This window comes from Periophthalmus magnuspinnatus, chromosome 6 (assembly GCF_009829125.3).
Source record: "Periophthalmus magnuspinnatus isolate fPerMag1 chromosome 6, fPerMag1.2.pri, whole genome shotgun sequence".
In the NCBI taxonomy this organism is placed as follows: domain Eukaryota; kingdom Metazoa; phylum Chordata; class Actinopteri; order Gobiiformes; family Gobiidae; genus Periophthalmus; species Periophthalmus magnuspinnatus.
Genome location: NC_047131.1, coordinates 5,991,737 through 6,016,254, shown reverse-complemented (window position 1 = coordinate 6,016,254; position 24,518 = coordinate 5,991,737). Strand labels below are relative to the sequence as shown.

General features: G+C 39.6%; 2 protein-coding genes across 2 annotated transcripts; both read left to right on the top strand.

The window, feature by feature from the left end:
• Positions 1-201: 201 nt before the first annotated feature.
• Positions 202-4,497, top strand: LOC117372673 (CD59 molecule (CD59 blood group)). Its single transcript, XM_033968503.2, has 3 exons — positions 202-323; positions 1,556-1,657; positions 3,447-4,497. The coding sequence occupies exons 1-3, from the start codon at positions 263-265 to the stop codon at positions 3,647-3,649; spliced, it is 366 nt and encodes a 121-aa protein (XP_033824394.1). The 5' UTR covers positions 202-262; the 3' UTR covers positions 3,650-4,497.
• An 841-nt stretch (positions 4,498-5,338) lies between these two features.
• On the top strand, positions 5,339-23,570 carry kcnj11l (potassium inwardly rectifying channel subfamily J member 11, like). Its single transcript, XM_055222746.1, has 7 exons — positions 5,339-5,429; positions 7,316-7,495; positions 11,935-12,174; positions 14,822-15,091; positions 18,792-18,999; positions 20,350-20,579; positions 22,010-23,570. The coding sequence occupies exons 2-7, from the start codon at positions 7,337-7,339 to the stop codon at positions 22,280-22,282; spliced, it is 1,380 nt and encodes a 459-aa protein (XP_055078721.1). The 5' UTR covers positions 5,339-5,429; positions 7,316-7,336; the 3' UTR covers positions 22,283-23,570.
• The last annotated feature ends 948 nt before the right edge of the window (positions 23,571-24,518 follow it).

The following is a 24,518-nucleotide window of genomic DNA, read 5'->3' as shown; positions in this document are numbered from 1 at the left end:
TGGTCAAACCTGTCTAATGCACTTTATCTTATGAACATAAACAAGGGCGTTTTGATATGCAAATGAGGAGCCCATAAAAGCCCTCTATATGAAAACAGTGTAAAGAGATTCATAGAGAGTTGGGGACAGCCTCTTGTCCCGATAGTACACGGGGGTCTCGGGGGAGGAGTCCGGACACTGGCTCTTTGTGGTCCAGGGACAAAGACCGGCTCTGAGGATCTGGACCAGACTCAGACCAGGGCTAAACCTCTGAAGGATCAACATGAGCCAGAGGGGTGGACTCAAGCTGTTACTACTGCTGCTACTGGGCAGCATCCAAACAGGTGAGTGCAACAGGTGGACTAAACCAGGACTAAACCAGGACTAAACCAGGACTGAACCGGGACTAAACCAGGACTGAACCGGGACTAAACCGGGACTGAACCAGGACTGAACCAGGACTGAACCGGGACTGGACCGGGACTAAACCGGGACTGAACCAGTACTAAACCGGGACTGAACCGGGACTGAACCGGGACTGAACCGGGACTGAACCGGGACTAAACCGGGACTGAACCACAACTAAACCAGGACTGAACCGGGACTGAACCAGGACTGAACCGGGACTGAACCAGGACTGAACCCGGACTAAACCGGGACTGAACCACGACTAAACCAGGACTGAACCCGGACTAAACCGGGACTGAACCGGGACTGAACCGGGACTAAACCAGGACTAAACCAGGACTAAACCGGGACTGAACCGGGACTAAACCAGAACAGAACCGGGACTAAACCAGGACTGAACCGGGACTAAACCAGGACAGAACCGGGACTGAACCGGGACTAAACCAGAACTGAACCAAGACTGAGTCAGAATTGAACTAGGACTAAACCAGGACTAACCAGGACTAAACTGTGACTAAACCAGGACTAAACCGGAACTAAACCAGGACTAAACCAAGTCTTAATCGAGACTAAACCAGAATTAAATCAAAACTAAATCGGGACTAAACCAGGACTAAACCATGTTTAAACCATGACTGAACCAGGACTAATCTGGGACTAAACTCTGGCTAAACCAGAACTAAACCAGGACTAAATCAGTGCTAAGCCAGGACTAAACCAGAACTGAACCAGGACTGATAAATTAGGGACTAAACCAGGGCGATAAATTGGCACTACCAGGGCTAAAGCTTTTACTCTGGGGCTATCTGACATGTGACTTTAACAGGTGTAACTGTACCAGAACTAAACCTGGCAGAAACAAGGACCTTACCAAGAAGACTAAAACAAAGTTTGAGACCGCTTGACTCCCACGCAGCACTGGTTTATTCCTGATTAAGTCCTGGTTTAGTCCTGGATTAGACCAGCATTTGTTTTAGTTTTGATGTGACTTAACACCTGAGGTGGTGCTTCATTTAAATATTATATATATATATATATATATATATATATATATATATATATATATATATATATATATATATATATATATATATATATATATATATATATATATATATATATATATATATATATATATATATATATATATTATTGTTTGTCTCTGCAGGTTTGGGTCTGCGCTGTTACAAATGCTCCGACTACACCGGCCACTGTCAGAACGTCCAAGAGTGCACCTACGAAGACTCCTGCATCTCTATTAGTGAAAGAGGTCCTGATTCAATTAACACTTTGCAGTGATATCATGCTGAGAGAGGGGGTGGGGGGTCTAAATGTATCTCTATGGTGGAATGTTCAGCAGTTACCATGGAGACACAATCCAAACACGGACTAAAAGATTAGGTTAGATTCAACTTAAATGTAAAGTTTACTGTTTGAATGGTTTATTTTTATTACAAGCACATTAGCTTTTTAATGCGCAGAAGGTATGCTAAGATGTGCATGTATTTATGTATTTACACATTTATATTTTTATTCATCTTTTTTATATACATTCCAACATTTATTCTTATAGTTATTTATTTCCAATGTTGTAATTTTTGGTCCTCCACAGATGAGATTTGTAAGAGTATCAGGTTTATCTTCTTATTCAGTCGTAAAGAGAATGTATGCTACTGTCAAGTGTCGAGCTTTAGACACTTACCTTTAAATCTGTTTGCAGAGAATTACTGTACATTCTATGACGGCTGCATTCTGCCTTTTGCCGTGTAACATACATTTCAAAAGAATTATAGACACAAAAATATAAAGATAGATTCCCAGATATTGATACTGCATAGTCACTTGTATGATACTGAAGCAATCACATTTGGTCCTATTCTGAACAGTTTTAGAGTAGAAGAGTTGAAAATGACAGTAACACTGCATACATTTCAGTGTTATTCAGTGCAATAAAACATTAAAATCATGCATTTACTTCTATTTTAGTCTATTTTTTTCCTAAAAAGTTACGCGACGGTGCTTTAAAGCGAAAGAAAATAACTTTGTGGCCAAAAAGTAGACTAAAATAAAATCTTTTTTTTTTTTTTTTTTTTTAATTCCATTTTGATTGTGTTTATTGCATTGAAAAAATGTAGACAAACATCATGCATGTATCAGGGCTTGCATCTCCACAAACCTGGCTTGTCTTTTGCCATGGAGGAGGTTTTTCTCATGCTTGTTTATATGGAAATGCTGTTTCTATTTCTAAGGAATCATGCAGGTGATGTGGCACCCCCAGAAAGTTACATATTGTACCTTTAAATTTCAACTTACAACAAGTTACAGAGAGATAACAACAGACAGCACATCAGGACCTTTACTACGATGTAAATACTTCACCTGAGGAAGATTCTGTGTTTAGAAAAGTAGATATTTGTGTCTTGAAGCTAAAGCTAAGTCTAAGTCTAAGAGTGCTTCAGACAGAGCAGTGCCTACAGTTAGCACAGCTCTAGGGAATTTTGATGACATCAACTGCAAAGTGTCATCTGGTGGTTTTCAGATTCTTCAGATATTTTTGTCTTGAAGCTTGAAAAGGAATCAGTGATGTTAAAATAAAGCTACAATCTGAATGATTTTATGTAGTAAAACAATGGACTTGTCATAGGACATATTTTCATAAAGTTGTTTTGCGTTATATTTTAGGATTTAGATTAGGTTAGCATTAGCTTTAGCATTAGCTTTTGAGACACACATTCCTACTTTTATAAAGACAAAGGTTCAGCGCTTACGTCATGGTAAAAGTCTAAACGTGGCCTCTGATCCATTCGTAACCTGCTGTTCTTTTTTGTCAGATATTTAAATATTGATTTATTTTAGCCAGACTCTGCTCATACTTTTTAGAGAACTAAAACTAGCCGATCTGCTCTATTGTGCACATTGAAATCGGTGTGACAGATCAGGCCTTTTCTTTAGCATCAAGTTTGGGAGTTTAGTATTGTCACAAAATGCTGCTTGTTAATCTCCACTTTGGCAACTTTCTACAGTCAGTAAATGTAACATCTCTGCCTCTCTTTGTGCAGGAGGTAAAACCATCCGTCAGTGCCTGCGTTACACTGACTGTGATAACTCTCGCCTGCAGCAGATGTTTCCCTCCATCAGGGGCGTCACTTATCGCTGCTGCAGCTCCAACCTCTGCAACTCAGGCTCCACCTCCTCCTCCTCTGCTCGCCCTCTCTGCGTGCTCACCACGACCCTCATCGCCCTCTGCTGGGCATGGATCTGAACAGGCACAAGGCTTTTCTACAGGTCCCTTATTGATACTTTGTAGTGACATCACCCTGGGGGTGTTCTACATGCATCTCTATTGGCGGAATGTTCAGCAGTTACCATGGAAACACAATTAATGCACATTAACAAGTATTGCCAGAAATGTTTTAAAATTTGTCTGAAAACGCAAGAAAAAAATACTAAATTGATTTATACAGCACATTTTCAGGAGCCTGTGATCAGTTGTTTTACAGCACAGATCATGTCACCTGCTGTAGTTCCAACTAAACTGGATCTTTCTGGTCACGTTGTGTTACAATAAAGCTCAAATTAAAGTCTAAGAGTGCTTCAGACAGAGCAGTGCCTACAGTTAGCACACCCCCAAGGAATGTTGATGACATCAGCTGCAAAGTATCAACTGGTGGTTTTCAGACTGTAGAGTGTGGTATGGCCATACTCTCAGATGGGGGCGCAAGAGACAGTTTTTTTGTATTGATTACACTGTACTTCCATAAGAGTTATCCAAAAGGAGAGTTCACAAACATTGTTGTCATTTTTATTCGTGACTAGACCCAGGCTAAGACCTCGCTATATTACATAAAGGATCAGCATTTTAACATAACATTCATTTTAGCTGTTCCCCATTTGTATTAAATATGGTCTATATAATGTGACGAAATCTGCAACCCAGCAATTCTACAAAAACAACTTCTTTGAGCTATTATGTTTGCTTAAACTTGGATAAATCATCACTTATCAGATAGTTTTACTTATTTTCCAAGGCTTAGTTGGACTAAAATATCTGACCTTTAAACAAATGGAGATACTATTTCACTCTCACGTTGATGTTCAGTGTGTTACTGTAAAAAATAAAATAAAAAATATGCAAAAATAAGATGTGTTTGAATTATTACTGATCAAATGAACTGCCACCTCACTGCTCTAGTTACTTACTTAAACATGCAGAAATCAGGTACAACTCAGGGTTAAAAGGTCAAAGATGATTTGGCTTTACACCCCTTTAACCCCACTATCCCAGGAGTAAGTAGAACATTTACCGTTTTTATCAAAAACATTCTATTCTAAATTTCATAATGGAGGCAGCTGGAGGCAGAAGTGAAATTTAGCATGAAGTGGTTTCAATGGGGAAACTGATCTTAACTACAGAGTATTAAAACATATGAAACATGGAGGGAGTTTTGAATAAATTAAAAACACTCAGACACATGTAAGTGATTGAGTATGGTTTAAAGACATTTACAATTGTGTTTTGCATTATTTGTTTATTTAACGGATTATGATAGATACTAAACATTTTTTGAAAACTAAAAATCCAGATTTTTAGGTTTACTGAGCAAATGCTTAATGAAATATTGAACCCACTGCAGTTTTTCACTTCATTTACAGATGTGTTGCATATTTCACCATACATTAATACTTAATATTTGCCCTCTGCAAGTTCAAAAATGATTGTTGATGATGATGATGATTTTTTTTTTTTTTTTTTTAGTTCCACGGGCTGTTTATGCAGTTTTATATTGAAAAGCTGGCACCGGAAACTGCTCAGTCTCGACGGTCTGGTTTCGTAGTTTTATTCTGAAAAGCCATGACCGGAAGCTGCTCAATCTCCACGGTCTATGGATGCAGTTTTATTTTGAAAAGCGTTGACCGGAAGCTGCTCAGTCTCACCTGTTTCGTCTGTGATGCTAAAACTGCAGATGGATGATACGATGAACTCCAGACCAAATTTCACATAAAACACCACTATCTGTCTTCATCAAACGTCACTGAAAAAGGTAACATTCGGTTAAAAGCTTGCTGTAAATTTGTTTTTAAAATATTACGATTTTAACCCGTGAATCGCCGCCATAAGCAAGAACATTGATGTAAATACAACACCCCCTGTAGCCTAAAGGATTGGCTCGTTTTTAATGTCTGTTGCGCTTAGGTTATTCAATATATGTATTCCAATGATTATTTCTATTGCGTGGGTCTTTTTGCGTCATAAAGTTGTAATAGTCAAAGATGTATTGTCGTTACATAATGTTAGTGACATCCTCTGTGTACATGTTCTCTTCAGTCAGGCAATGGAGCAGTCAAAGAGCAACAACAACAGGGCTTTTATCACTGTTTTGCTGCATACAATAGAGTAATGTTGAGATTTATGCAACAGGAGTAGTAGTAGTAGTATTGCAATAGTAGCAGTAGTATTGCAGTAGCAGTAGTATTGCAGTAGCAGTAGTAGTATTGCAGTAGTAGTGTGTAGGTGTAGTCTTGTAGTGCAGTGTGGGTCAGATACATAGAGATACATAATAGATTTGAGAGCATTTTCCACACTCCCCTTTTTAATTAATGATTCATCAACAGGACAATGTTTTTAGTAGTGCTTCACAGAAAAAGAAATACATTAAATCACAATACAAACAAATGAAAACGTATACAGTTCTCATAAAAATTAACTTGAGTGCAGAATTAAAGTCATGTGCACAGCTAAACAGAAGGGTTGTCAAAAGTATTGAAAATCGGATAATAAATGATAGTAAAACAAGTATTGAAACTAGATACTCATTTGAGCAGATTTCGATACTAAAAACTTCTCCTGAATATCTTTAGAATGATCTTGAGCTGCATCAGAACAAGTATAAGACACATAGACTAGTTACACCCATGGACCACTATGGAATAGACGACTGAGGGATTACACAAATATAGGGCCACTTGGTAACATAAAATAAAGTACCGGTACTACGATTTAACATTGAAAATCACATTCTATTTGTCACGATCCGCACTGTTCCTGTTCCATGTTTTGTCTCCTGCCCTGTCCTTTCCCTCCCCCACCTGCCAGAGCCAGAGCTGGGCTGAGCCCCTGGCTCCTCCCCGCGTGCACCTGCAGGTCATCAGCGCAATCACCACCACCTGCCGTGGATAAAAGGAGTCAGGACCAGACACTTGGGGCCAGATTGTCCACGTGTCCACATCCTGTCCTCTAGACCATCCCAGCTCCCGACCCTGCTCCGACCCTGCTCCGACCCTGCTCCGACCCTGCTCCGACCCTGCTCCGACCCTGCTCCGACCCTGCTCCGACCCTGCTCCGACCCTGCTCCGACCCTGCTCCGACCCTGCTCCGACCCTGCTCCGACCCTGCTCCGACCCTGCTCCGACCGTGCTTCCCAGCCCTGGTACTGTCTTGTCTCTGCACTCCACGTCACTGGATCCTGCCTTACACCCTTCTCCTCATCCTGGTCTGATCACCTTGTCTACGTCCCTGCACTCCACGACCCCGGACCCTGGCTCGCACTCTGCTCCCTGCCCCGGTGCTGCCGCACCGTCGTCTCCGCTGGCTCCACGGTCCGCCCCTGGATCCTGGCTCTTAACTCGTCCCCGCTCATCGCCAGATCTACCCTCGTTACTGTACTATTTATCACTTCTGTAAATAACCACTGTAAACATTCCCCGAGTTCTGCATCTTTTGGTCCAATTTGCCTACATTACGACACTATTGTCTAGTGTCTAGTATTGTCTAGAGTGTTTTTTAACTATCATTGTGGTATTGGAATTGGCATTGAGAATCAAGTCCATTTCTTAGTATCAAAATCGAGTTTGAAATTTTAGTATTCTAACACTACCATACAGAACCATTGTGAGCCTATTCATCATGTTTTTTTGTCTTTTTATCCAGTGGTGAAGCAGCAGTAGCACCATGTTGGCCCGCAAAGGTCTGCTGCCAGATGGGTTCCTGTTGACCCGTTTGGCAGAGGATCAGAACCAACTGAAGACTAGCCGGACCCGAGCCCAGAGAGCGCGCTTCATCACCAAGACAGGCTCCTGCAATGTGGCACACAGAAACATCAGGGAGCAGGTAACACAGGCTTTTGGAGCAGAGCTGAACGATATGGAAAAAATATCGCATAGCAATTTTTCTGACAAGCATTGTGTTTGCCATTAGATGTGCATTTAAAGGGGGGGTATTATGCAAAACCAGTTTTTTGAGCTTTCTATGTTATAATGGTAGAAAGCTCAAAACACTCACCAAAACATGCCTGAAGAGATTTTAGATGTCATCCATGCATGTTTGGGTATTTTGGGCCCAATTTGAACTCTCCTTACAGTTAGCTGGTTATTCTGTGCAATGGTCCATCCACAAGCCTACGCCACCCATGCTCCCAGACAACAATTCTTGATAAATATACAAAACATGATATGAAAATGCACACAACAATGTGACACATCTGATCCGATGTACAGTATTTTCATTCAAGAGATGCACACTGATAAAACTTATAAAATGTGTTGTTAGATTGTTTTGTGTTTTAATACCTCATAGAAGTAAAATACCCCTTCTTTAATGTTTTATTAATAGCATTCTGTTCAAAGTTCACATTATAAAAACGTCCAGGAGAACTGACAAAAACATTTAAATATGAACTGGCAAACTAATACAAGAATTTCAGGACGTGTTTGTACATGTTTCTAGAGTTAAGATTAGGGATGGGTTTCAACAATATCACAAGATAATATTGTCATAAGAAAATTATCTTATGAGTTTTTTGTGTGTTTTGGATTAAAAAAAACAAACTTTGCTAAATTACACCTCTTGAGAAGCTGTAGTTCCTAAAGACATGACTACAATTAGAGCAAAAATAACATAAAATAAAGAAAGAAATATTGAGGCCAAAGTTGTGAACTGAAATATTTATTCATCATGAATTTGGTCAAAATCTCATCTTATCTCATTCTCGTCCCAATCGCGTGTCTCAGATATAATCAGATTACCTGTTCATCCAGTCCCCCCTCCTGTTCGGAGCAAGATGAGTCATTCTACAAAAATACAATTTGCTAAATTGGAATAATTTGGTTAAATTTAAAAACATCTGTTTGGTCTATAAAATCAAACATGGCACTGCCCAGCCATCACTGGGTGATTTCGTAAAGTTTAGATCTAGTGAGGGCCGAGTGACCAGAGGAGCAGCGAGGGCAGACTGTTATTCCTCACAGAAGATCAGCCTTTAGTCGGGCGGTTTTCCCAGTCAAAGCCTCCCAGCAGTGGAACACAGTGCCTGAAGCCATTAGAGAGGCTCCATCATTCTTTTCATTTAAAAAGAATGCCAAAAAATGGCTTGTGGAAACTCAGTCCTGTGAGCATTAATTGTAAATAGGTATTTGTAATTGTACATATTTTTAATTTGTCCACATTATATTGTCTTTCATTATGTTTAATTCTTATCTTTGAATGTTGAAATGTTTTCTTAATTGTAGGTTGCCTTGATACATCTGGCCTGGGGACAACCGATGAAAATTAGCTCTAGTCGGCTAACTCGGGCACATTTACATTATTTTTTTTGTAATGTTTATTAATGTGCATTGTCCCCTTTTTAAATAAATAAAAAAATTAAAAATAAAGATCATACAGACCAACACTAGAATTTCCCCACTGTCGGAAAAATAAAGGTTCTCTTATCTTATTATCTTATCTTATTGTCTGGTCCAAATGAAAGAAGACATCTCTCAAAAATTCTTGTTTCAGTCAGAATAAAAAATATAACTTATTTTACTTCAGATACACTTCAGAGTTTAGTGCTTTGCTTGTTCATTCTGCAAAAACCTTTTGTTTCTCAGTCTTCTGCATAAATTTCTTTTCTTTTTTACCCGTCAGTCTACATGTGTGCAATTCTAATTACTCTAATTACTTCAGGTGTAATCAAGACAAATCCAATAATGACTGTTTGCAGAAGGGGAGGGTCCAAATTAAGGTTGAGTAGAAAATGGGGTGGTCTGTAACCTTCAGTTGTCATTTATCTCCATGGAAACAAAAACGGCATCCTTTGCCAGAGGTTTTGATTTTTTGTAGTGACATCACACTGGGGGTGTTCCACAGGTATCTTTTTAGTGGAATGTTCATCAGTTACCATGGTGATACAATACACACATTAGCAAGCTCCTACACAGGTGAGAGTGATGTTGTGGAAAAATTACTATATCTCTTGATTAATATTAATCTATTTGTGAAGCCTGGTGAGTTTTGAAATACAAAAAAGGTTTATTCTTTGTTACAGCTGATACAGACAGGACAAGGCCCAGACCTGTTCTGGCCACAGACTGCTGGTAGTCATCTGGCGTGTCTCCCCTAGAGCATCTCTCCCCTTCAGTCCCCAGTCTGCATCTGAGCTCTGAGTATTTCTACCAGAATGACAAAGCTACATACATTTCAAAGCAGTGACTTTTTTTTGACCTCCATGAGATAATAAACTTTTACACCTGAGGACAGATAAGACAACAAAGGCTTTCCTGGAGGATGGGACAGAGCCTTCACACATGTCTAGTCTGGGTCTCTCCATTTACACAAAGACATAGGATAAGAATCTTTTCTTCACAACATGAACATACTAAAATTTCCATCACAATGGCTAAGAATGAAAAACATTTGGCTAATGCTAGCTAGCTTGTGACTGACATTTTATGTGTGAGAAACTTGTTTAACAGCACAGCTCATCTCACCTGTTGTAGTTCCAGCTAAGTCAGTTCTTTGTGGTCAGATTGTGTTAAAACAAAGATCAAATTCATTTAAACTGGAGCTTTCATGTTAGCATCCGGGACGTCACTAGACCTACAGCTATACTGATGCACATGTCCTTTTCATTTTTACCTACATTTAAAACTTCAAATGTCTGATGTAGTGCACCTCTTTCAAGCAGAGCGGTCTAGGGGTCCATCCCTCAGGAAATTTTGCACAAAACAGGTACAATTTCCTGTAATCAAGTGGATTTTAGATGAATAAATTCAGCATAAAAATGAGTGCTCATGGGTCACGTGTGTCACCAGTTCCTTTCCTGCTCTGTGCTGTTCTGTACCATAGTGTCTATTTCATACATAGTAGTGCTGCTAGGGTCCCAGTTTTAGGACTTGTTTGAAATGGCAAACACACTCACAGGAAACAGTGCAGAAGCTTTTAGGAGTTTGTTCATTAAAGTAGCCTGCCCTGTGTGGAGCCTACCTGACTGATGTGTGAACACAAGTCCAGGTGAGGAACCTGACTAAATATGCATTATGCATCCAGTCTGTTTTTTACACGCTGGAGCATCACTTTTTTACTCGTAAAGTTTTTAAACTGTAGTGATAACGTGGCTGCTCCGTGGGCAAAGAACACTGCTTTTTTCTTGCATTTTATGTTTGGAGCTGTGAGTCAAATTACACTTAAGAGATAGAGTTCCCCTCTCTGTGGAATCCAAGTGAGGCTGGGCACAATTCGGCTCTATTGACTCTGGTTCAAGTTTATTTTCTTTTGAAAAAACATGGCCTTTGTCTCTGTAACTGCTGCTGTCAGGCTTGTCCTCCTGACCTTAAAATGGCTCCTTCTTTCACTGAGGTTTGATTGACCATGTTACTATGTGCCCGCTCCCTGCAAAACCATCAGTGTGAGCAGGAGGCATAACATTCAACAGCCTGGCTCCTGATCGGCTCTTTGGTTGCTATGATACTTGTGTCAGGATTCCAAACATGGAACTTGGAAATAAATATGGCTCCAAATTCGCCCTTATAACTGCTAGCCTTGATTAACTTCAACTCAAAAAACTTGTATCAAATAAGGCACAAATATGCAAATTTGTATATATACAAGCACAATTAAATGTAGTAAAAATTAAAAATCAAACTCGATTTAAATAATAAGGAACAGACTTGATACTCAATACTTATTCCAATACCATGAGGATCATTAAAAAACAAATCTTTATTTAGACAATAGAATGTGATTTTCCACATCAAATTGTAATACTTTTATATTAAAATGTGTCCTTATATCTGTGTAGTCCCTCTGTCGTCTATGTAGGTTATATAGTGGTCCAGTGTTTCCCATTAATAAAGTAAATTAAGGTGGTTTAAAAAAACTTACTATATTATACTTTTGCATAACAAAATCATAATTTGTTGGTTATTATATTATCATATGCATAAGAAGGTGACTGTACTGTTGTGATAGACTGTGTGAATATGAAATATATGCAATAAATCACAATTATGCTCCACAAGATCATTCTAAAGTTCAGGCAAAATTCATTTCTGTCCTCTGAATGTGACTTTTTTGTATCGATACATGCTCAACCTGCTAGTTTTGATACTAGTTTTAGTAATGATTAGTACTTGATTTTTCATACTTTTGACAACCCTGAGCGGGACCAACCTATTGACCAACCAATTATTCCTATCATGAGCATCTCTAATTCCAATTTACAATCTGCAGTTTAACAAATTAGGAAATATATATAATATTGTATAATATATTTTTTCTCCTCTGTTTCTTAGGGCCGTTTCTTGCAGGATGTGTTCACGACGATGGTGGATCTGAAATGGCAGCACTCACTCCTCATTTTCACCTCAGCGTTCCTCTGCTCTTGGATGCTCTTTGCAATGGTTTGGTGGCTTTTGGCATTTGCTCACGGAGATCTGGAACCACGCGATCCTAACGGAGAGCCCGGCCCAGTGCCCTGTGTCACCGCTATCCACTCATTCACCTCTGCTTTCCTTTTCTCCATAGAGGTCCAGGTGAGGGGACTACAGAAATGCCCTGGGTGTAGTAGTCCTGTCAGTCAATCAATAAGTAAAAAAAAATAAGTAAAACTAGTCCCATTCAGTATCACCACATCCATACACTATTTACATATACAGTTGTGCTCATACGTTTACATACCCTGGCAGAATTTGTGATTTTTTTTGGCCATTTTCCAGAGAATATGAATGATAACACAAAAACATTTCTTTTACTCACGGTTAGTGGTTGGGTGAAGCCATTTATTTATTTTTTTAAATCATAATGACAACAGAAGCTACCCAAATGCCACTGATCAAAAGTTTACGTACCCTGGTGATCTTGGCCTGATAACGTGTAAAAGTTGACACAAATGGGTTTGAATGGCTACTAAAGGTGACCTCCTCACCTGTGATCTGTTTGCTTGTAATCAGTGTGTGTGTATAAAAGGTCAGTGAGTGTTTGGGCTCCTGACAGACCCTTGCAGCTTTCATCCAGTCCTACACTGATGTTTCTGGATTCTGAGTCATGGGGAAACAAAAGAATTATCAAAGGATCTGCCAGAAAAGGTAATTGAACTGTATGAAACAGGGAAGGGATAGAAAAAGATATCCAACGAATTGAGAATGTCAATCAGCAGTGTTCAAACACTAAGAAGTGGAAAATGAGGGATTCTGTTGAAATCAATCCAAGGTCAGGTAGACCAACAAAAATGTCAGTCACAACTGCCAGGAAAATTGTTCAAGAAAAGAAAAACCCATAAATAACTTCAGCCGAAAGACAGGACTCTGGAAAAAAAAGTGCTGTGGCTGTTTCAAGATGCACAATAAGCTGATACTTGAAATAAGGACTGCATGGTCGAGTCACCAGTAAAACCCATTATTACAGAAATGCCACAAAGCATCCACTTACAATATGCTAAACAGCACAGAGATAAGCCTAAAAACGTCTGGAACAAAGTCATTTGGAGTGGTGAGATCAAAATTTAACTTTTTGACTACAACCATAAACGTTACATCTGTAGAGGGGTCAACAAGTCTTATGATGAAAGGTTCACCATTCCTATAAATAGATGGCAAGATGAATGCAGCATGTTACCAGAAAATACTGGAGGAGAATTTGCACTCATCAGCCTGGAAGCTGCACATGGGACGTTCTTGGACGTTCCAACATGACAATGATCCAAAACACAAGGTCAAGTCGACCTGTCATTGGCAACAGCAGAATAAAGTGAAGGTTCTGGAGTGGCGTCTCAGTCTCCTGACCTCAATATCATTGAACCACTCTGGGGAGATCTCAAACAGGTCATGCTAGACAGCCAAAGAATTTACATGAACTGGAGGCTTTTGGCCATGAAGAATGGGCAGCTTTACCATCTGAGAAAATCAAGAACCCCATCCACAGCCACCACAAACGACTTCAAGCTGGCATTGATGTTAAAGGGCCATGATGGTAATACACGGCATTAACAGGGGTATGTAAACTTTTGATCAGGGTCATTATGATAAAAAAAAAAAAAAGTAAACACAGATGTTGGATAATAAATGGCTTCACCCAAACACTAACCATGAGTAAAAAGTTTTTGTTATTGTCGTAATGACTGACGGGGGACCAAAGATTCAGGACTCGGGTGAAAAGTTTAACAATGTTTATTTACAGATAAAGTTATGCAAATTAAGGTTGAAGGAGCAGACAGTTGAGAGCGGGGTCGTGTGCAGTAGTCTTCGAGCAGGTTGTGGGCAGCAGGATCAGAGATGTGGAAGTCCGTACCGGTTAAGGTGAACTGAGATGGAGGGTGAGAGGTTCGCACCAGTTGTGGAGAGCTGGGTCAGAGACGGAGCTGCGGTGCAGGTTCAGTGAGCAGGATCTGGCAGAGAACAAAGATCCAACTGAGTGAAAAAAGGCATAAATACAAAAACAAGAATGAGCCAAGCAGAGCAGAACCACTGAGGATACAGGGACGATCGAGTGTTAGGTCCTCGGCCCCATTTTTCTCCCCAGGTGCAGCTTGATTGTGGATTAGTTGCAGGTGTTCATGGGAGGAGCCCGAATCTCCGCCCAGCTCCAGGTTCTGACACAGAAGGGAGGGGGAAAAAAGCACAAAACACAGGGCAGACTGGGATCTTGACAGTTATCAATCATATTCTCTGGAAAATGGCCAAAAAATCTGGGTACATAAACTTGTGAGCACGACTGTATACAACTCATTCTGCATTCACACAAGGCAGTTTATTGTGTTCAGGTTTGTTTGGTTAAAAGCCATTGTTTAGCCTTGGTGTAGTTCTAATTTAGCCCTGATCTTGTTTTGGTTCAGTCTTTCTTCAGCCATTCTTTATAAAAACAAAAATCTACTTTTAAAGGTAGTAGGATGGCAGTCTGATTTGGCATTTCGGCTACTTTTGAGTCTTCATCAGGGCCCTGATGAAGACTCAAAAGTAGTCGAAATGTGTTGGCGTGGCCACCAATGAATACCTTGCAAATCAGAGTGCCTCTGCCATCCTTCTTTATCGCTACAAGGATTCAAGCCCCCTGGTCTGATGAGCACCTGTGTTTGTGTATTTTGATCCAGTGCAGTACACCAATAGTGCTATTTTTAAAAATATGCTTTGTCAATACAAAAAACATGTGTTATAACTTTTTGTCTATATATCACTCATCTCTAAGGTAACAATTGGGTTCGGTGGGCGCATGGTGACAGAGGAGTGTCCGATGGCGATCACTGTCCTCATCATTCAGAACATCCTGGGCCTGATCATAAACGCGGTGATGCTTGGATGTGTTTTCATGAAGACGGCACAGGCCAACCGTCGAGCAGAGACGCTTATCTTCTCCAGAAATGCCGTGATCGCTCCTCGAAACGGACGGCCCACCTTCATGTTCAGAGTGGGAGACCTAAGGAAGAGTATGATCATCTCTGCCACTATTCAACTGCAGGTAAGAAGGGAAAAATATATACTTATATAATTGTTTGTTTTTTTTGTTTGTTTTTTTCTTTTGTATTTGATTATACACTCTAAACCGAGACTAAACCAAGACTAAACCAGGTCTACTGCAAGACAGAACCAAGACTGAACCAAGACTAAATCAGGACTTAAATTTGGACTAAATCAGGCCTGCTACACCACTGAACCAAGACTGAACCAGGAATGATTTAAGTCCTGGTTTGGTCTTGGTTTAGTCCTGGAATAAACCAGGACTAAACTAAGACTAAACCAGGACTTAAATCATTATTAAACCAAGTCTACTGCAAGACTAAATCAAAACTAAACAAGACTGAACCAGGACTACACCAAGACTACACCAAGACTACACCAAGACTACACCAAGACTACACCAAGACTACACCAAGACTACACCAAGACACCACACCTAAACCAGGACTTAAATCATGACTAAACCAGGTCTACTACAAGACTGAACCAAGACCAAACCAGCACTACACCAAGAATAAAGCAAGCCTACATCAAGCCTAAACCAGGGCTAAATTAGGTCTAAACCAGGACTAACCATGAGCAAAACAACAGCAGTCTCAACTTAGCATAGTCAGTCTCCAAAACAGACCAGTAACTGACCAATGGGACCCTCACATCAACTTGTCAGCATATCAGTCAAGTATCACATGCACAAGCAGTTATAACACAAACGGTTACAAGAACAACAAAAGTTGTCAGCCCTGAAATAAATACAAAACATCATATCATTACAGTTCAATATAGTTAAAAAACACAAACTGCATCTAATATCTAACCCTAATACAGCAAAATAACAAATGGTTCCCCATTGATGCAAAGAAAAAGCACCCATGATAAATACTGACCCCCAAAAATGATTGTTCCTTCTAACACATATTGAACGAGAAGTCGATATAGTAATAACAGGCCTAATGCTTATATTGTCGCAAGTCTTTGTTTCTGTTATCTTTGAATCATTAGCTGTTGCTCCTCTAGTGTACAAATACAAACTTTATTGAAGTGTTTCTACAGTACAGAGCAGGACTCCAGACAGAGTAAACTCCATTTTGATACTAAAGAATAGACTCGATACTCTATAGTGATTTCTTTATTTAGACACAGAATGTGATTTTCAACATGAAATGACTTTCTTTTCTATTCTCATGTGGCCTTATATCTGTGTAATCCTTCAATCGTCCAGGTAGGTTCCATAGTGGTCCATGGGTGTAAACTAGTCTGTGTCTTATACTTGTTCTGATACAGCTCAAGATCTAAAGCTATTCAGAAAAGTTCATTTCTGTCCCGTGAATGTGACTTGTTTAGTATTGATACTTGCTCAGATAAGTTTCTAGTTTCGCTAATAGATTGTCAATACTTTTGACATACATTGTTCACCCAGAGTTCACGTGGGCACACTGTTTGTAATGGGCTGTAGTTCCTTCTTAGTCAGTTGAAAAGAAAGCAATACTTTTTATTCATGAGCCATTTATAGCTCAGTGAAGTTGGTCAATAGAGACGGTTCAAGTCTTGGTTTCCTTTTATGCTCTTTCAATAGGCACAACCACTCTCTACTTTCACTCATTGCTCTCACTCTCTCTTTATTGAGTTGCTTTATGGGAAATGTGTCCCAATCTGAGAATTTAGGCCTTAAAATTAAAATACTAAAACATCACATTTTATTGTAAAAATGTGTAGGCCTACCCTCACTGGAAAATGAGTGTTGTCCCAACGAGTTCTGGAGGGGCAGGAGACTCTGGACGTCTGAGTCAGGAGAAGTTTATTTAACATCAATCCAGGACCTGGTGACTTGAATACTCAACACTGCAAGGTCTAAATAGGAGCTAAGAAATGCAGCCTGGAGACAAGCTGGCCAAGATAAAGTGAGAAGTGTAGCCTACCTTTTTAGTGAGACGAGTGACCAAGGAAACTCACAATGTTCAACAACACAACAATCTGAACAGGAGGTGGCCTTGTTAAGACTACGCAGGGGATGCAAAATTCCACAACAGTCTTAATGTACACTCAGACTACAACAAAAAAGAGTCTAAATGTCTCCTATCGTCCTCTGATATACACGCAGACCTCTATATGTTGTTTGATATGAACATCGCTTGAATATATAAAAGGACATAGCGAACCTGGTAGCCGCCGCGTTCCAAATAGAAAGTGATTATGGGCGCACTTCCGGCTCCATCGACTCCAATTCACTTTACATTAAACAATTGTCACCCCTCTCTATGTAAGTGCTGAAGTGAGCCTTGTCATTTTGGTTTTAAAATGTTTGTATTAACCTGCTCTACATGATCCTTTTTTTAATATTGTGTCCATAAATGAAGATATGAACATTAAAAACAGACAAATCAGGCGCCTTTTTTCCCTGAGGTCACTCCTGCTGGCGTTAGCAACAGGTTTGATTGACAGCGTTGCTTAGCACCTGCTCCCTGCTAAACCAGTGGGTAGAGCAGGAAGGGACATTACCATCATCAGCTTCGCTTTGGATTGGCTCTTTGGTTGCTATGATACACGTGATCGGAATTCCAAATAGGGAAATCAAATTTGCACCTATAACCACTAGCCTCGATGAGCTTCATTTGACTGGAGCTGAACACTATGGGCGACGTCCCACTCCTTTAGTCCACTCCTTTAGTCCACTCCTTTATACAGTTTATGGATATGACGCACTAGAGAGGTTAATTAAACTCTTCATGTTGAAGCATCACCAGAGCTTGGATAGGCAGTACCATGTGTGACAATGTTATGTGTTGAACGTTCAAGTCCCCCTGGCCATTGTGATTTGGAATTTTTTATTTATTTTTATTTATTAATTTTAATTAGGACAGTGCAAATTAATCAACATGTCAACAAACAGCGTCAATGTAAATATGCCGGAATTGGCACAATAGCTAGTTTATATCCGTTGTCCTAAGTCAGGTCAAAAACAGAACATTTAAAGAAACACAGAGGAGACAAAAGTGCACATAAATGATGTGTTGGGGTTGGGCTGTTGGGCTGTCGGGTGGCTGGGTGGGTTTGGTGGGTGGGACTGATTTTAATGCTTTGTAAAGCACTTTGTGTTACTTTTTTTTTTTTTGTATGAAAAAGTGCTATATAAATAAAGTTTGATTTGATTTGATAAACATAACAACAAGTTAACCACAATAGACCATTCTTTGAGTTTAAGAGGCCCCAGGAAGATAATCTACCTGTGTGAGCATGTTTGATTATTTTTCAACCAATGTTTCAGAGTGTTCTTGAAGGTTGAAAAGGACCCACAGTTCCTGACATGGGCAAGTAATGTGTTCCATGACTGTGATCCTCTGATAGATGTCGCCATCTGGCCAAATTTGGTCCTGCGTCTCTGTATGTTACAGTCTCCTCTAGTCAATGCTCTTGTGTTAACTCGGTCAGTAGTTTTTATACTTATAAAATCCATTAATGGTGGAGGAGCAAGTCCATTTAAAACTTTAAAAATCCAGACTGCCTCCTGCTTTTTCATCTAAATTCTATAAACAACACCGATATGTTTTTAATTCATTAAGTGATTCATATAAACTCCTTATTTCTGCTGTTTGTGCCTATGCAACTCTGAATTCCCTTGGACCAGGAAGTAGAAGTACAGCTATGACCGTTATGACACCAGCCCCATAGTGAAACTCTAGTGTCCTTGGGCCTGTGCGTTGTAGGTGATTCGGCGCACAGTGACAGCTGAGGGAGAGGTGATCCCCGTGTGCCAGCTGGACATCCAAGTGGAGAACCCTCTGAGGTCCAATGGGATCTTCCTGGTGTCTCCTCTGATCATCAGCCACACCATCGACCGTGGCAGCCCCCTCTACGAGATGTCCGCCCTCAGCCTGGCCGCAGAGGACCTAGAGATCATCGTCATATTGGAAGGTAAAGACGGCAGGGACTATGCAGGGAGGGAGTAACTAAATGGTCCTATCTTAATCAAAAAATGTATTCTTGTGAGCTTTAAGCCATGTTAGAACGATGTCACCTCATCAAAAACATACTTGGATTTGTGTTTTTTTCATTCACTCATGTTAAAGTAATCCTGCATTATTAGTCGACACCTCCAAAGCTTAAAATGCTCTATTCCACCTTGTGATGTCATTAATTGGTAGTTTAAAGTTAATAGCTACCTTTTCCCTTTTATTCCGTATAGATTAGCAATTCTAGTGCTGAAATTGTCCTAGTGATTCTAGTGAAGGTGTGTGGAGTTTGGGACAACAGCAGAAAGGGGAAGTTAGTAGTGAGTAGTGAGTTAGATAAAGGTTTTTTTTTTGTTTTTTTTTATATGTAAAAAAAAAAAGGCACATTAAACTCATGAGTGACAAGTTGAATCTGTCTTTATAATGCACTGTTTCCTGGTATTTTTTCTGAATAAATAAAAAAAAAAAAAATTGGTTTTGTTTGTGAGTGCAGTTTGGGTCAGATACATAGAGTTAGGTAATAGTTTTGCTTTTGCCACGCCCCCTTTTTAGTCAACTAATTGATTGAAATGAGATGCCTTTAGTCGACCAAGCATTTCTTTAATCGACTACAACCAGATTAAAAGATTAAACAGATTAAAAACACTGACGTTTACAGCATAATGACTGAGTGGCAAGTACTCATAGCAACAAGGCCTGGGTTCACAAGGCAACAAGTGGGTTTCCTCTGGGGGGTAAACCTGGTGGTGCTACTGGGGATGAGATCAAGAAATTATGTAATAGCCAGACTGTACCTAGACTGGACTGAAATAAACAATTGATACACTGCAGGGGGTATTCTTCATGTACTGTATGTCTATGGTGGAATATTCAGCAGTTACCATGGTGATGCAATGTACACATTAAAAAAACACTGCCAAAAACATTTTAGATAGTCTAAAAGAAGAAAAAATACAAAATGCATTTAAAACAACACATTTTCAAGACTCTGTGATCAATACAAGTGTTCATGGTCCTGTTTAGGTGTTTCATTTTCAACAAAAAGGTCAGAGTGACTAAAAGAAAAACTGTTTGGCTAATGCTAGCTAGCTTGTGATTGTAATGTTATTTGAGAAGGACTCATTTAACAGCACAAATGATCTCAACTGTTGTAGTTCCAGCTAAGTCAGTTCTTTATTAACAATAAAGTTTTGTGCACATGTTTAAACACACACCACATGTAATTTCCTTTTACTAAATCTTATTATTCTATTTCAACAGATTTTCACTTGCCATGTAAATATATCCACCATCTTTCCCTCCTGTGTCCTAGGAGTGGTGGAGACGACTGGGATCACCATGCAGGCCCGCACCTCCTACACTCCCGATGAGATCCTGTGGGGGCGCCGTTTTGTCTCCATCATCACAGAAGAAGACGGGCGGTACTGCGTGGATTACTCTAAATTTGGGAACACAGTGCCCATCCGAATGCCCTCGCTGAGCGCCAAAGAGCTGGACCAGACCCGAGGGATACAGGACAGTGCCAACGACACGCATCTACAGGTAAATACACTCTTTAAGCTCTAACACACATGACCAGTCAAAAGTTTGGACATACCCACCCATTTAATGTTTTTTTCACTTTATTTTTACTACTTTTCTACATTTTATATACATGGAAGACATCAAATGAAGTAAGATATATGGAATTATGTAGCACAGAAAAAGTTAAATAACTCTACTAAATATATTTTTATATTTTATTTACAAATCCTCAAAGTAGTCACCCTTTGATTTGTTGAAAAATATTCTTTATGATTATTTATCTTTGTTTCTTTACTACATAATTCCATATATCTTGCTTCATATATTTGGCGCACTATAACTTTTCTGGTGGACGATCTGCCATCTGCTTGTCTCCAAGGAGATGATATTGCTTTGCTTGGAATATCTGTGTAATCCCTCAGACATATTAAAGCCATACTGTGAAATCTGGACGACTGTCTCCATGGAGACAAAGAGGCGACACCACCAGGCCCAGTTAAAGGCCAGGTCTATGGTGAGATGAGCCCAGTAAGGTAGATATAGGCTCAAAACCCCCCCTTTTTTTTAAAGGTTGAGTACATTTGAATTTCTAGCTTCAAATTTACACTTGAGTTTCATAAAAAGTATATGTTTTGGCAAAATATGTAATACATCTGTGGATAAAAGGAAAAAATATCAACATTTCTGAAATATTTCTCAGGATTTTGTCTTAATCAAGTGTCTGTAATAATCTCCAACTAAATAAACTAATATTGAACAGTCAATTATAAATGTGTCTAAACCAGCCTCTTATATCACTCACAAGTATCTGAGTGATTTTCATTTCCCAAAATACCAGAATTTTTCATACTCTGTGGTTAATCCCAGTTTGTCCATTGAGATCCCATGATGTTTGTCAATTGAATGTCTATTATTTAATGAAAATATCCAGACATTTAGTCATAGCTAGTCTTACATAACTTTAAAGTGGGAGTAAATACCTCAACCTTCAAATAGAGCTGCTAAACTGGAAAGTACTTGAGAACAAAAGAAAAGAGTGAAGGGGGAGCAGCGATGGTGTGTCGAGGTATAATTAACAGTGTGGTTGGTCTAACGGGTATTCACACTTCAAACTCTGCTCTTGCAGTGAGATGTTTCTAATCAGAAATATCTGGCTATAATCATGGCAGTCTTTTGTGATGTCACCAACTACTAGAAATTGCACATGCCACTGAACACAAACTTGGATTTAGGCATTTTTAACCAGTAAGATACTAATGTACCTAATTTGAACTAAAAATGCCATAAAAATGATTAGGAACAGGAGCTAATATTATTAAAACACCATATACATACATGCACACCATAGTTTAGGAGCAGGAAAAAGTGGATTTAGTGTTTAGTTCCACTTTAATCACCTCATCATTTATTTACATTTTTTCACATAATCCCTGTTGTTTCACTTGCAGGGCTGGGGTTTGGTGCGAGCAGGCAGAGGCGGGTTCAGGAGAGGCAGAGGTGGAGGAGAGAGCATGCAGCCCTGGTATGCTCCGGTGCAGCCCCAAGTACAAACTACACACTCTGAACACATGCATGGCATTCTGAAGGACCACCAGCAGGCCGCGCTATCTGTTCCGAAGGAGGGGGAGCCAGGGGAGCGGAGAGGGCAGAAGAAGACGGTGACGCTGGAAGTGATTGGACGACAAATGGAAGAGGACTCACTCGGAGAAATCAGCGACTAAATCAGGATTAAAACTGGACCTAAACCAGGTCTAAGCAAGAACTATAAGCAGGATCAAACCAGGACTATATCAGGACTAAGCAAGGAATCCATTAACAATAAACAAGGACTAATCCGGGGCTAAAACTGGATTGAACCTCGGCTAAACAGGACTAAGTAAGGACTGTACCAAAGCAGGATAAAACCAGGACTGTATTGGGACTAGATTAAAGAATAAACGAGAACTAATTTGAGACTACACCAGATCAAAAATATAACAGAACCAGGACTAAACCAGGACTAAACTAGGTCTAAGTAAGGCCGATAAGCAGGACTATACAAGTATTAAAGTAGACACTGACTAAAAGAATACACCAGTACTAGACATGGACTAAGACAGAATTTAACCAGGACCATGTGAGCAAAGACTGTAAAAAACTAAACCAGCAGCTGGTTGTCCAAAAATGGACCATAACAGGACTTAATCAGGCCTGAACCAGACCTGCGTTTTATAGCCATATACCTCCTGTGTATAGTATTTATGTGTCATTCTCCTCTTCCTCTAAAAGTGCATATGGCATCTTGCCCAGCTTTTACATTTTTTTTCAAATTGTGGTGACATTATAATTTTATTTCCTGGTTTTACATGGGCAGCAGATATGGCACATGAAGAGACACTTCCAGTTCTGTTACCTAGCAACAAGATAAGGGCCAAAAAGTAAACTATTAACTAAACTAACTACTGTCTAAATTGAACAATAGTTATGATTAGACAAATAAAAATAAATGACAACACCTTTACTTTGTTAGGTGAAGGGTCAAACTGTCTGAAAAAATACAAAATGTATTTAAACAGCAGATTTTCTGGTCAGACTGTGTTAGCACCACATCCCCCAGTGATGAGATCATCTGCAAAGTTTCAACTGTTGACATAGCTGACATAACTGCCACTTAACTGATGTAAAACTATGATAAATATTTTCCACAGGTACTATCCCAGCAAATCAAGAAATAATTAGAAAAACTTGAAAATGTGGCATATGCCTTTTAAACCTCTTAAAACTGTTTTAAGTGTTTCCTGCGTCGTTGTCTTGTCTTAAATGTACTGGTGAACTTTGAGTCACATTTATATATTTTTGTGTGTTCTAATACTTAAACTTTCCAAAGCACAGTCTGTTAATTATGTTTATTGTATAAATGTAACAGCACAACTGACTAAACCAACACCACAAAACACTGACTTATGCTTCCCACTATTATGAATGTCTGTGTAGAAAGTGAAATATATTAAATATTTTGTAAGAACATGTTCCCAATGGTGTGTTCTTTTAAACTGATCCATCTCCATAGACACAAGCAGGTCAGATCAGTGGAGCGACATGTTTATCCAAGATATTTTAGCCATAGAAAACACATGGCATCAGAATAGATGTTTAATGTAATACTGAAGAAGATTCCAGGAATTCAATACATCATTGTAGTTGCAGTTTCACTCCTTTCATCCAGATTTTATTTCTATCTCCTCCAAGAAACAACTTTGGTTCAAAGTCTGTGCCAGTGCAAAGTCGTCTACATGCGAAACCACAGGGACGGCCTTTTGGCGATCTGGAGTTTCATTCGAAGCAATTGGACAAGCTTGGTATCAAACGTATCATCTTCTTCATCCATGGCACTTTGTAGCATTTTGTCGGTTGAGTCGTAAAACATCATAAAGTCCTTCATTACGCTGTCAACGATCTTACCCAAGTTCTTTTCTGTTTTCTTAATGTGACTGTCCAGTATCTCTATCTCCTCCCAGGCTTTTTGAGTTAGGCGCTTCAAGATGGTGGTGTAAGTCTTGTTGAATGGATGTAATGCAACTTTCCCCTTGAATACTTTTAACATCAAAACCGCGATCAGGCATTGAGTTACGGACCGGCCTTGTGACAAATCAGACCTTTCACATGAACTTGAGGAAGACCCAAGAAAGTAGTTTTTTTCTGGTATTTCGGTGGAGTTTCCAGGACAATGGCTGGAAGGTCTTCGGAGATGAAAGAGGGAACATGGGCACCAGGATGCACCATGGACTTCTCAAACAAGTCATACTTTCGGCCATTGAAAGACTGCAGTGAGACTTGAGATGCCAAGGACACGTGCGAAGTTTTGGATGCTTTGGAAGGTGGAGAGAGTTGGGAAGCTACAGAAACTTGAACTTGTGAAGAGACCTGGGAAGCTGTTGGTGTTTGGGAAGCCATTGGCACAGGTGTATACACAGGTGA

What these genes read in the sequence shown, in the direction of transcription:
- kcnj11l (XM_055222746.1), top strand. Translation starts at nt 7,337, where the DNA reads ATGTTGGCCCGCAAAGGTCTGCTGCCAGATGGGTTCCTGTTGACCCGT. An exon ending in GATCATCGTCATATTGGAAG is followed by an intron (nt 19,000 to 20,349) that starts GTAAAGACGGCA and finishes CCTGTGTCCTAG; the next exon opens with GAGTGGTGGAGACGACTGGG. An exon ending in CCAACGACACGCATCTACAG is followed by an intron (nt 20,580 to 22,009) that starts GTAAATACACTC and finishes TTTCACTTGCAG; the next exon opens with GGCTGGGGTTTGGTGCGAGC.
- LOC117372673 (XM_033968503.2), top strand. Translation starts at nt 263, where the DNA reads ATGAGCCAGAGGGGTGGACTCAAGCTGTTACTACTGCTGCTACTGGGC. An exon ending in ACTGGGCAGCATCCAAACAG is followed by an intron (nt 324 to 1,555) that starts GTGAGTGCAACA and finishes TTGTCTCTGCAG; the next exon opens with GTTTGGGTCTGCGCTGTTAC. An exon ending in CATCTCTATTAGTGAAAGAG is followed by an intron (nt 1,658 to 3,446) that starts GTCCTGATTCAA and finishes CTCTTTGTGCAG; the next exon opens with GAGGTAAAACCATCCGTCAG.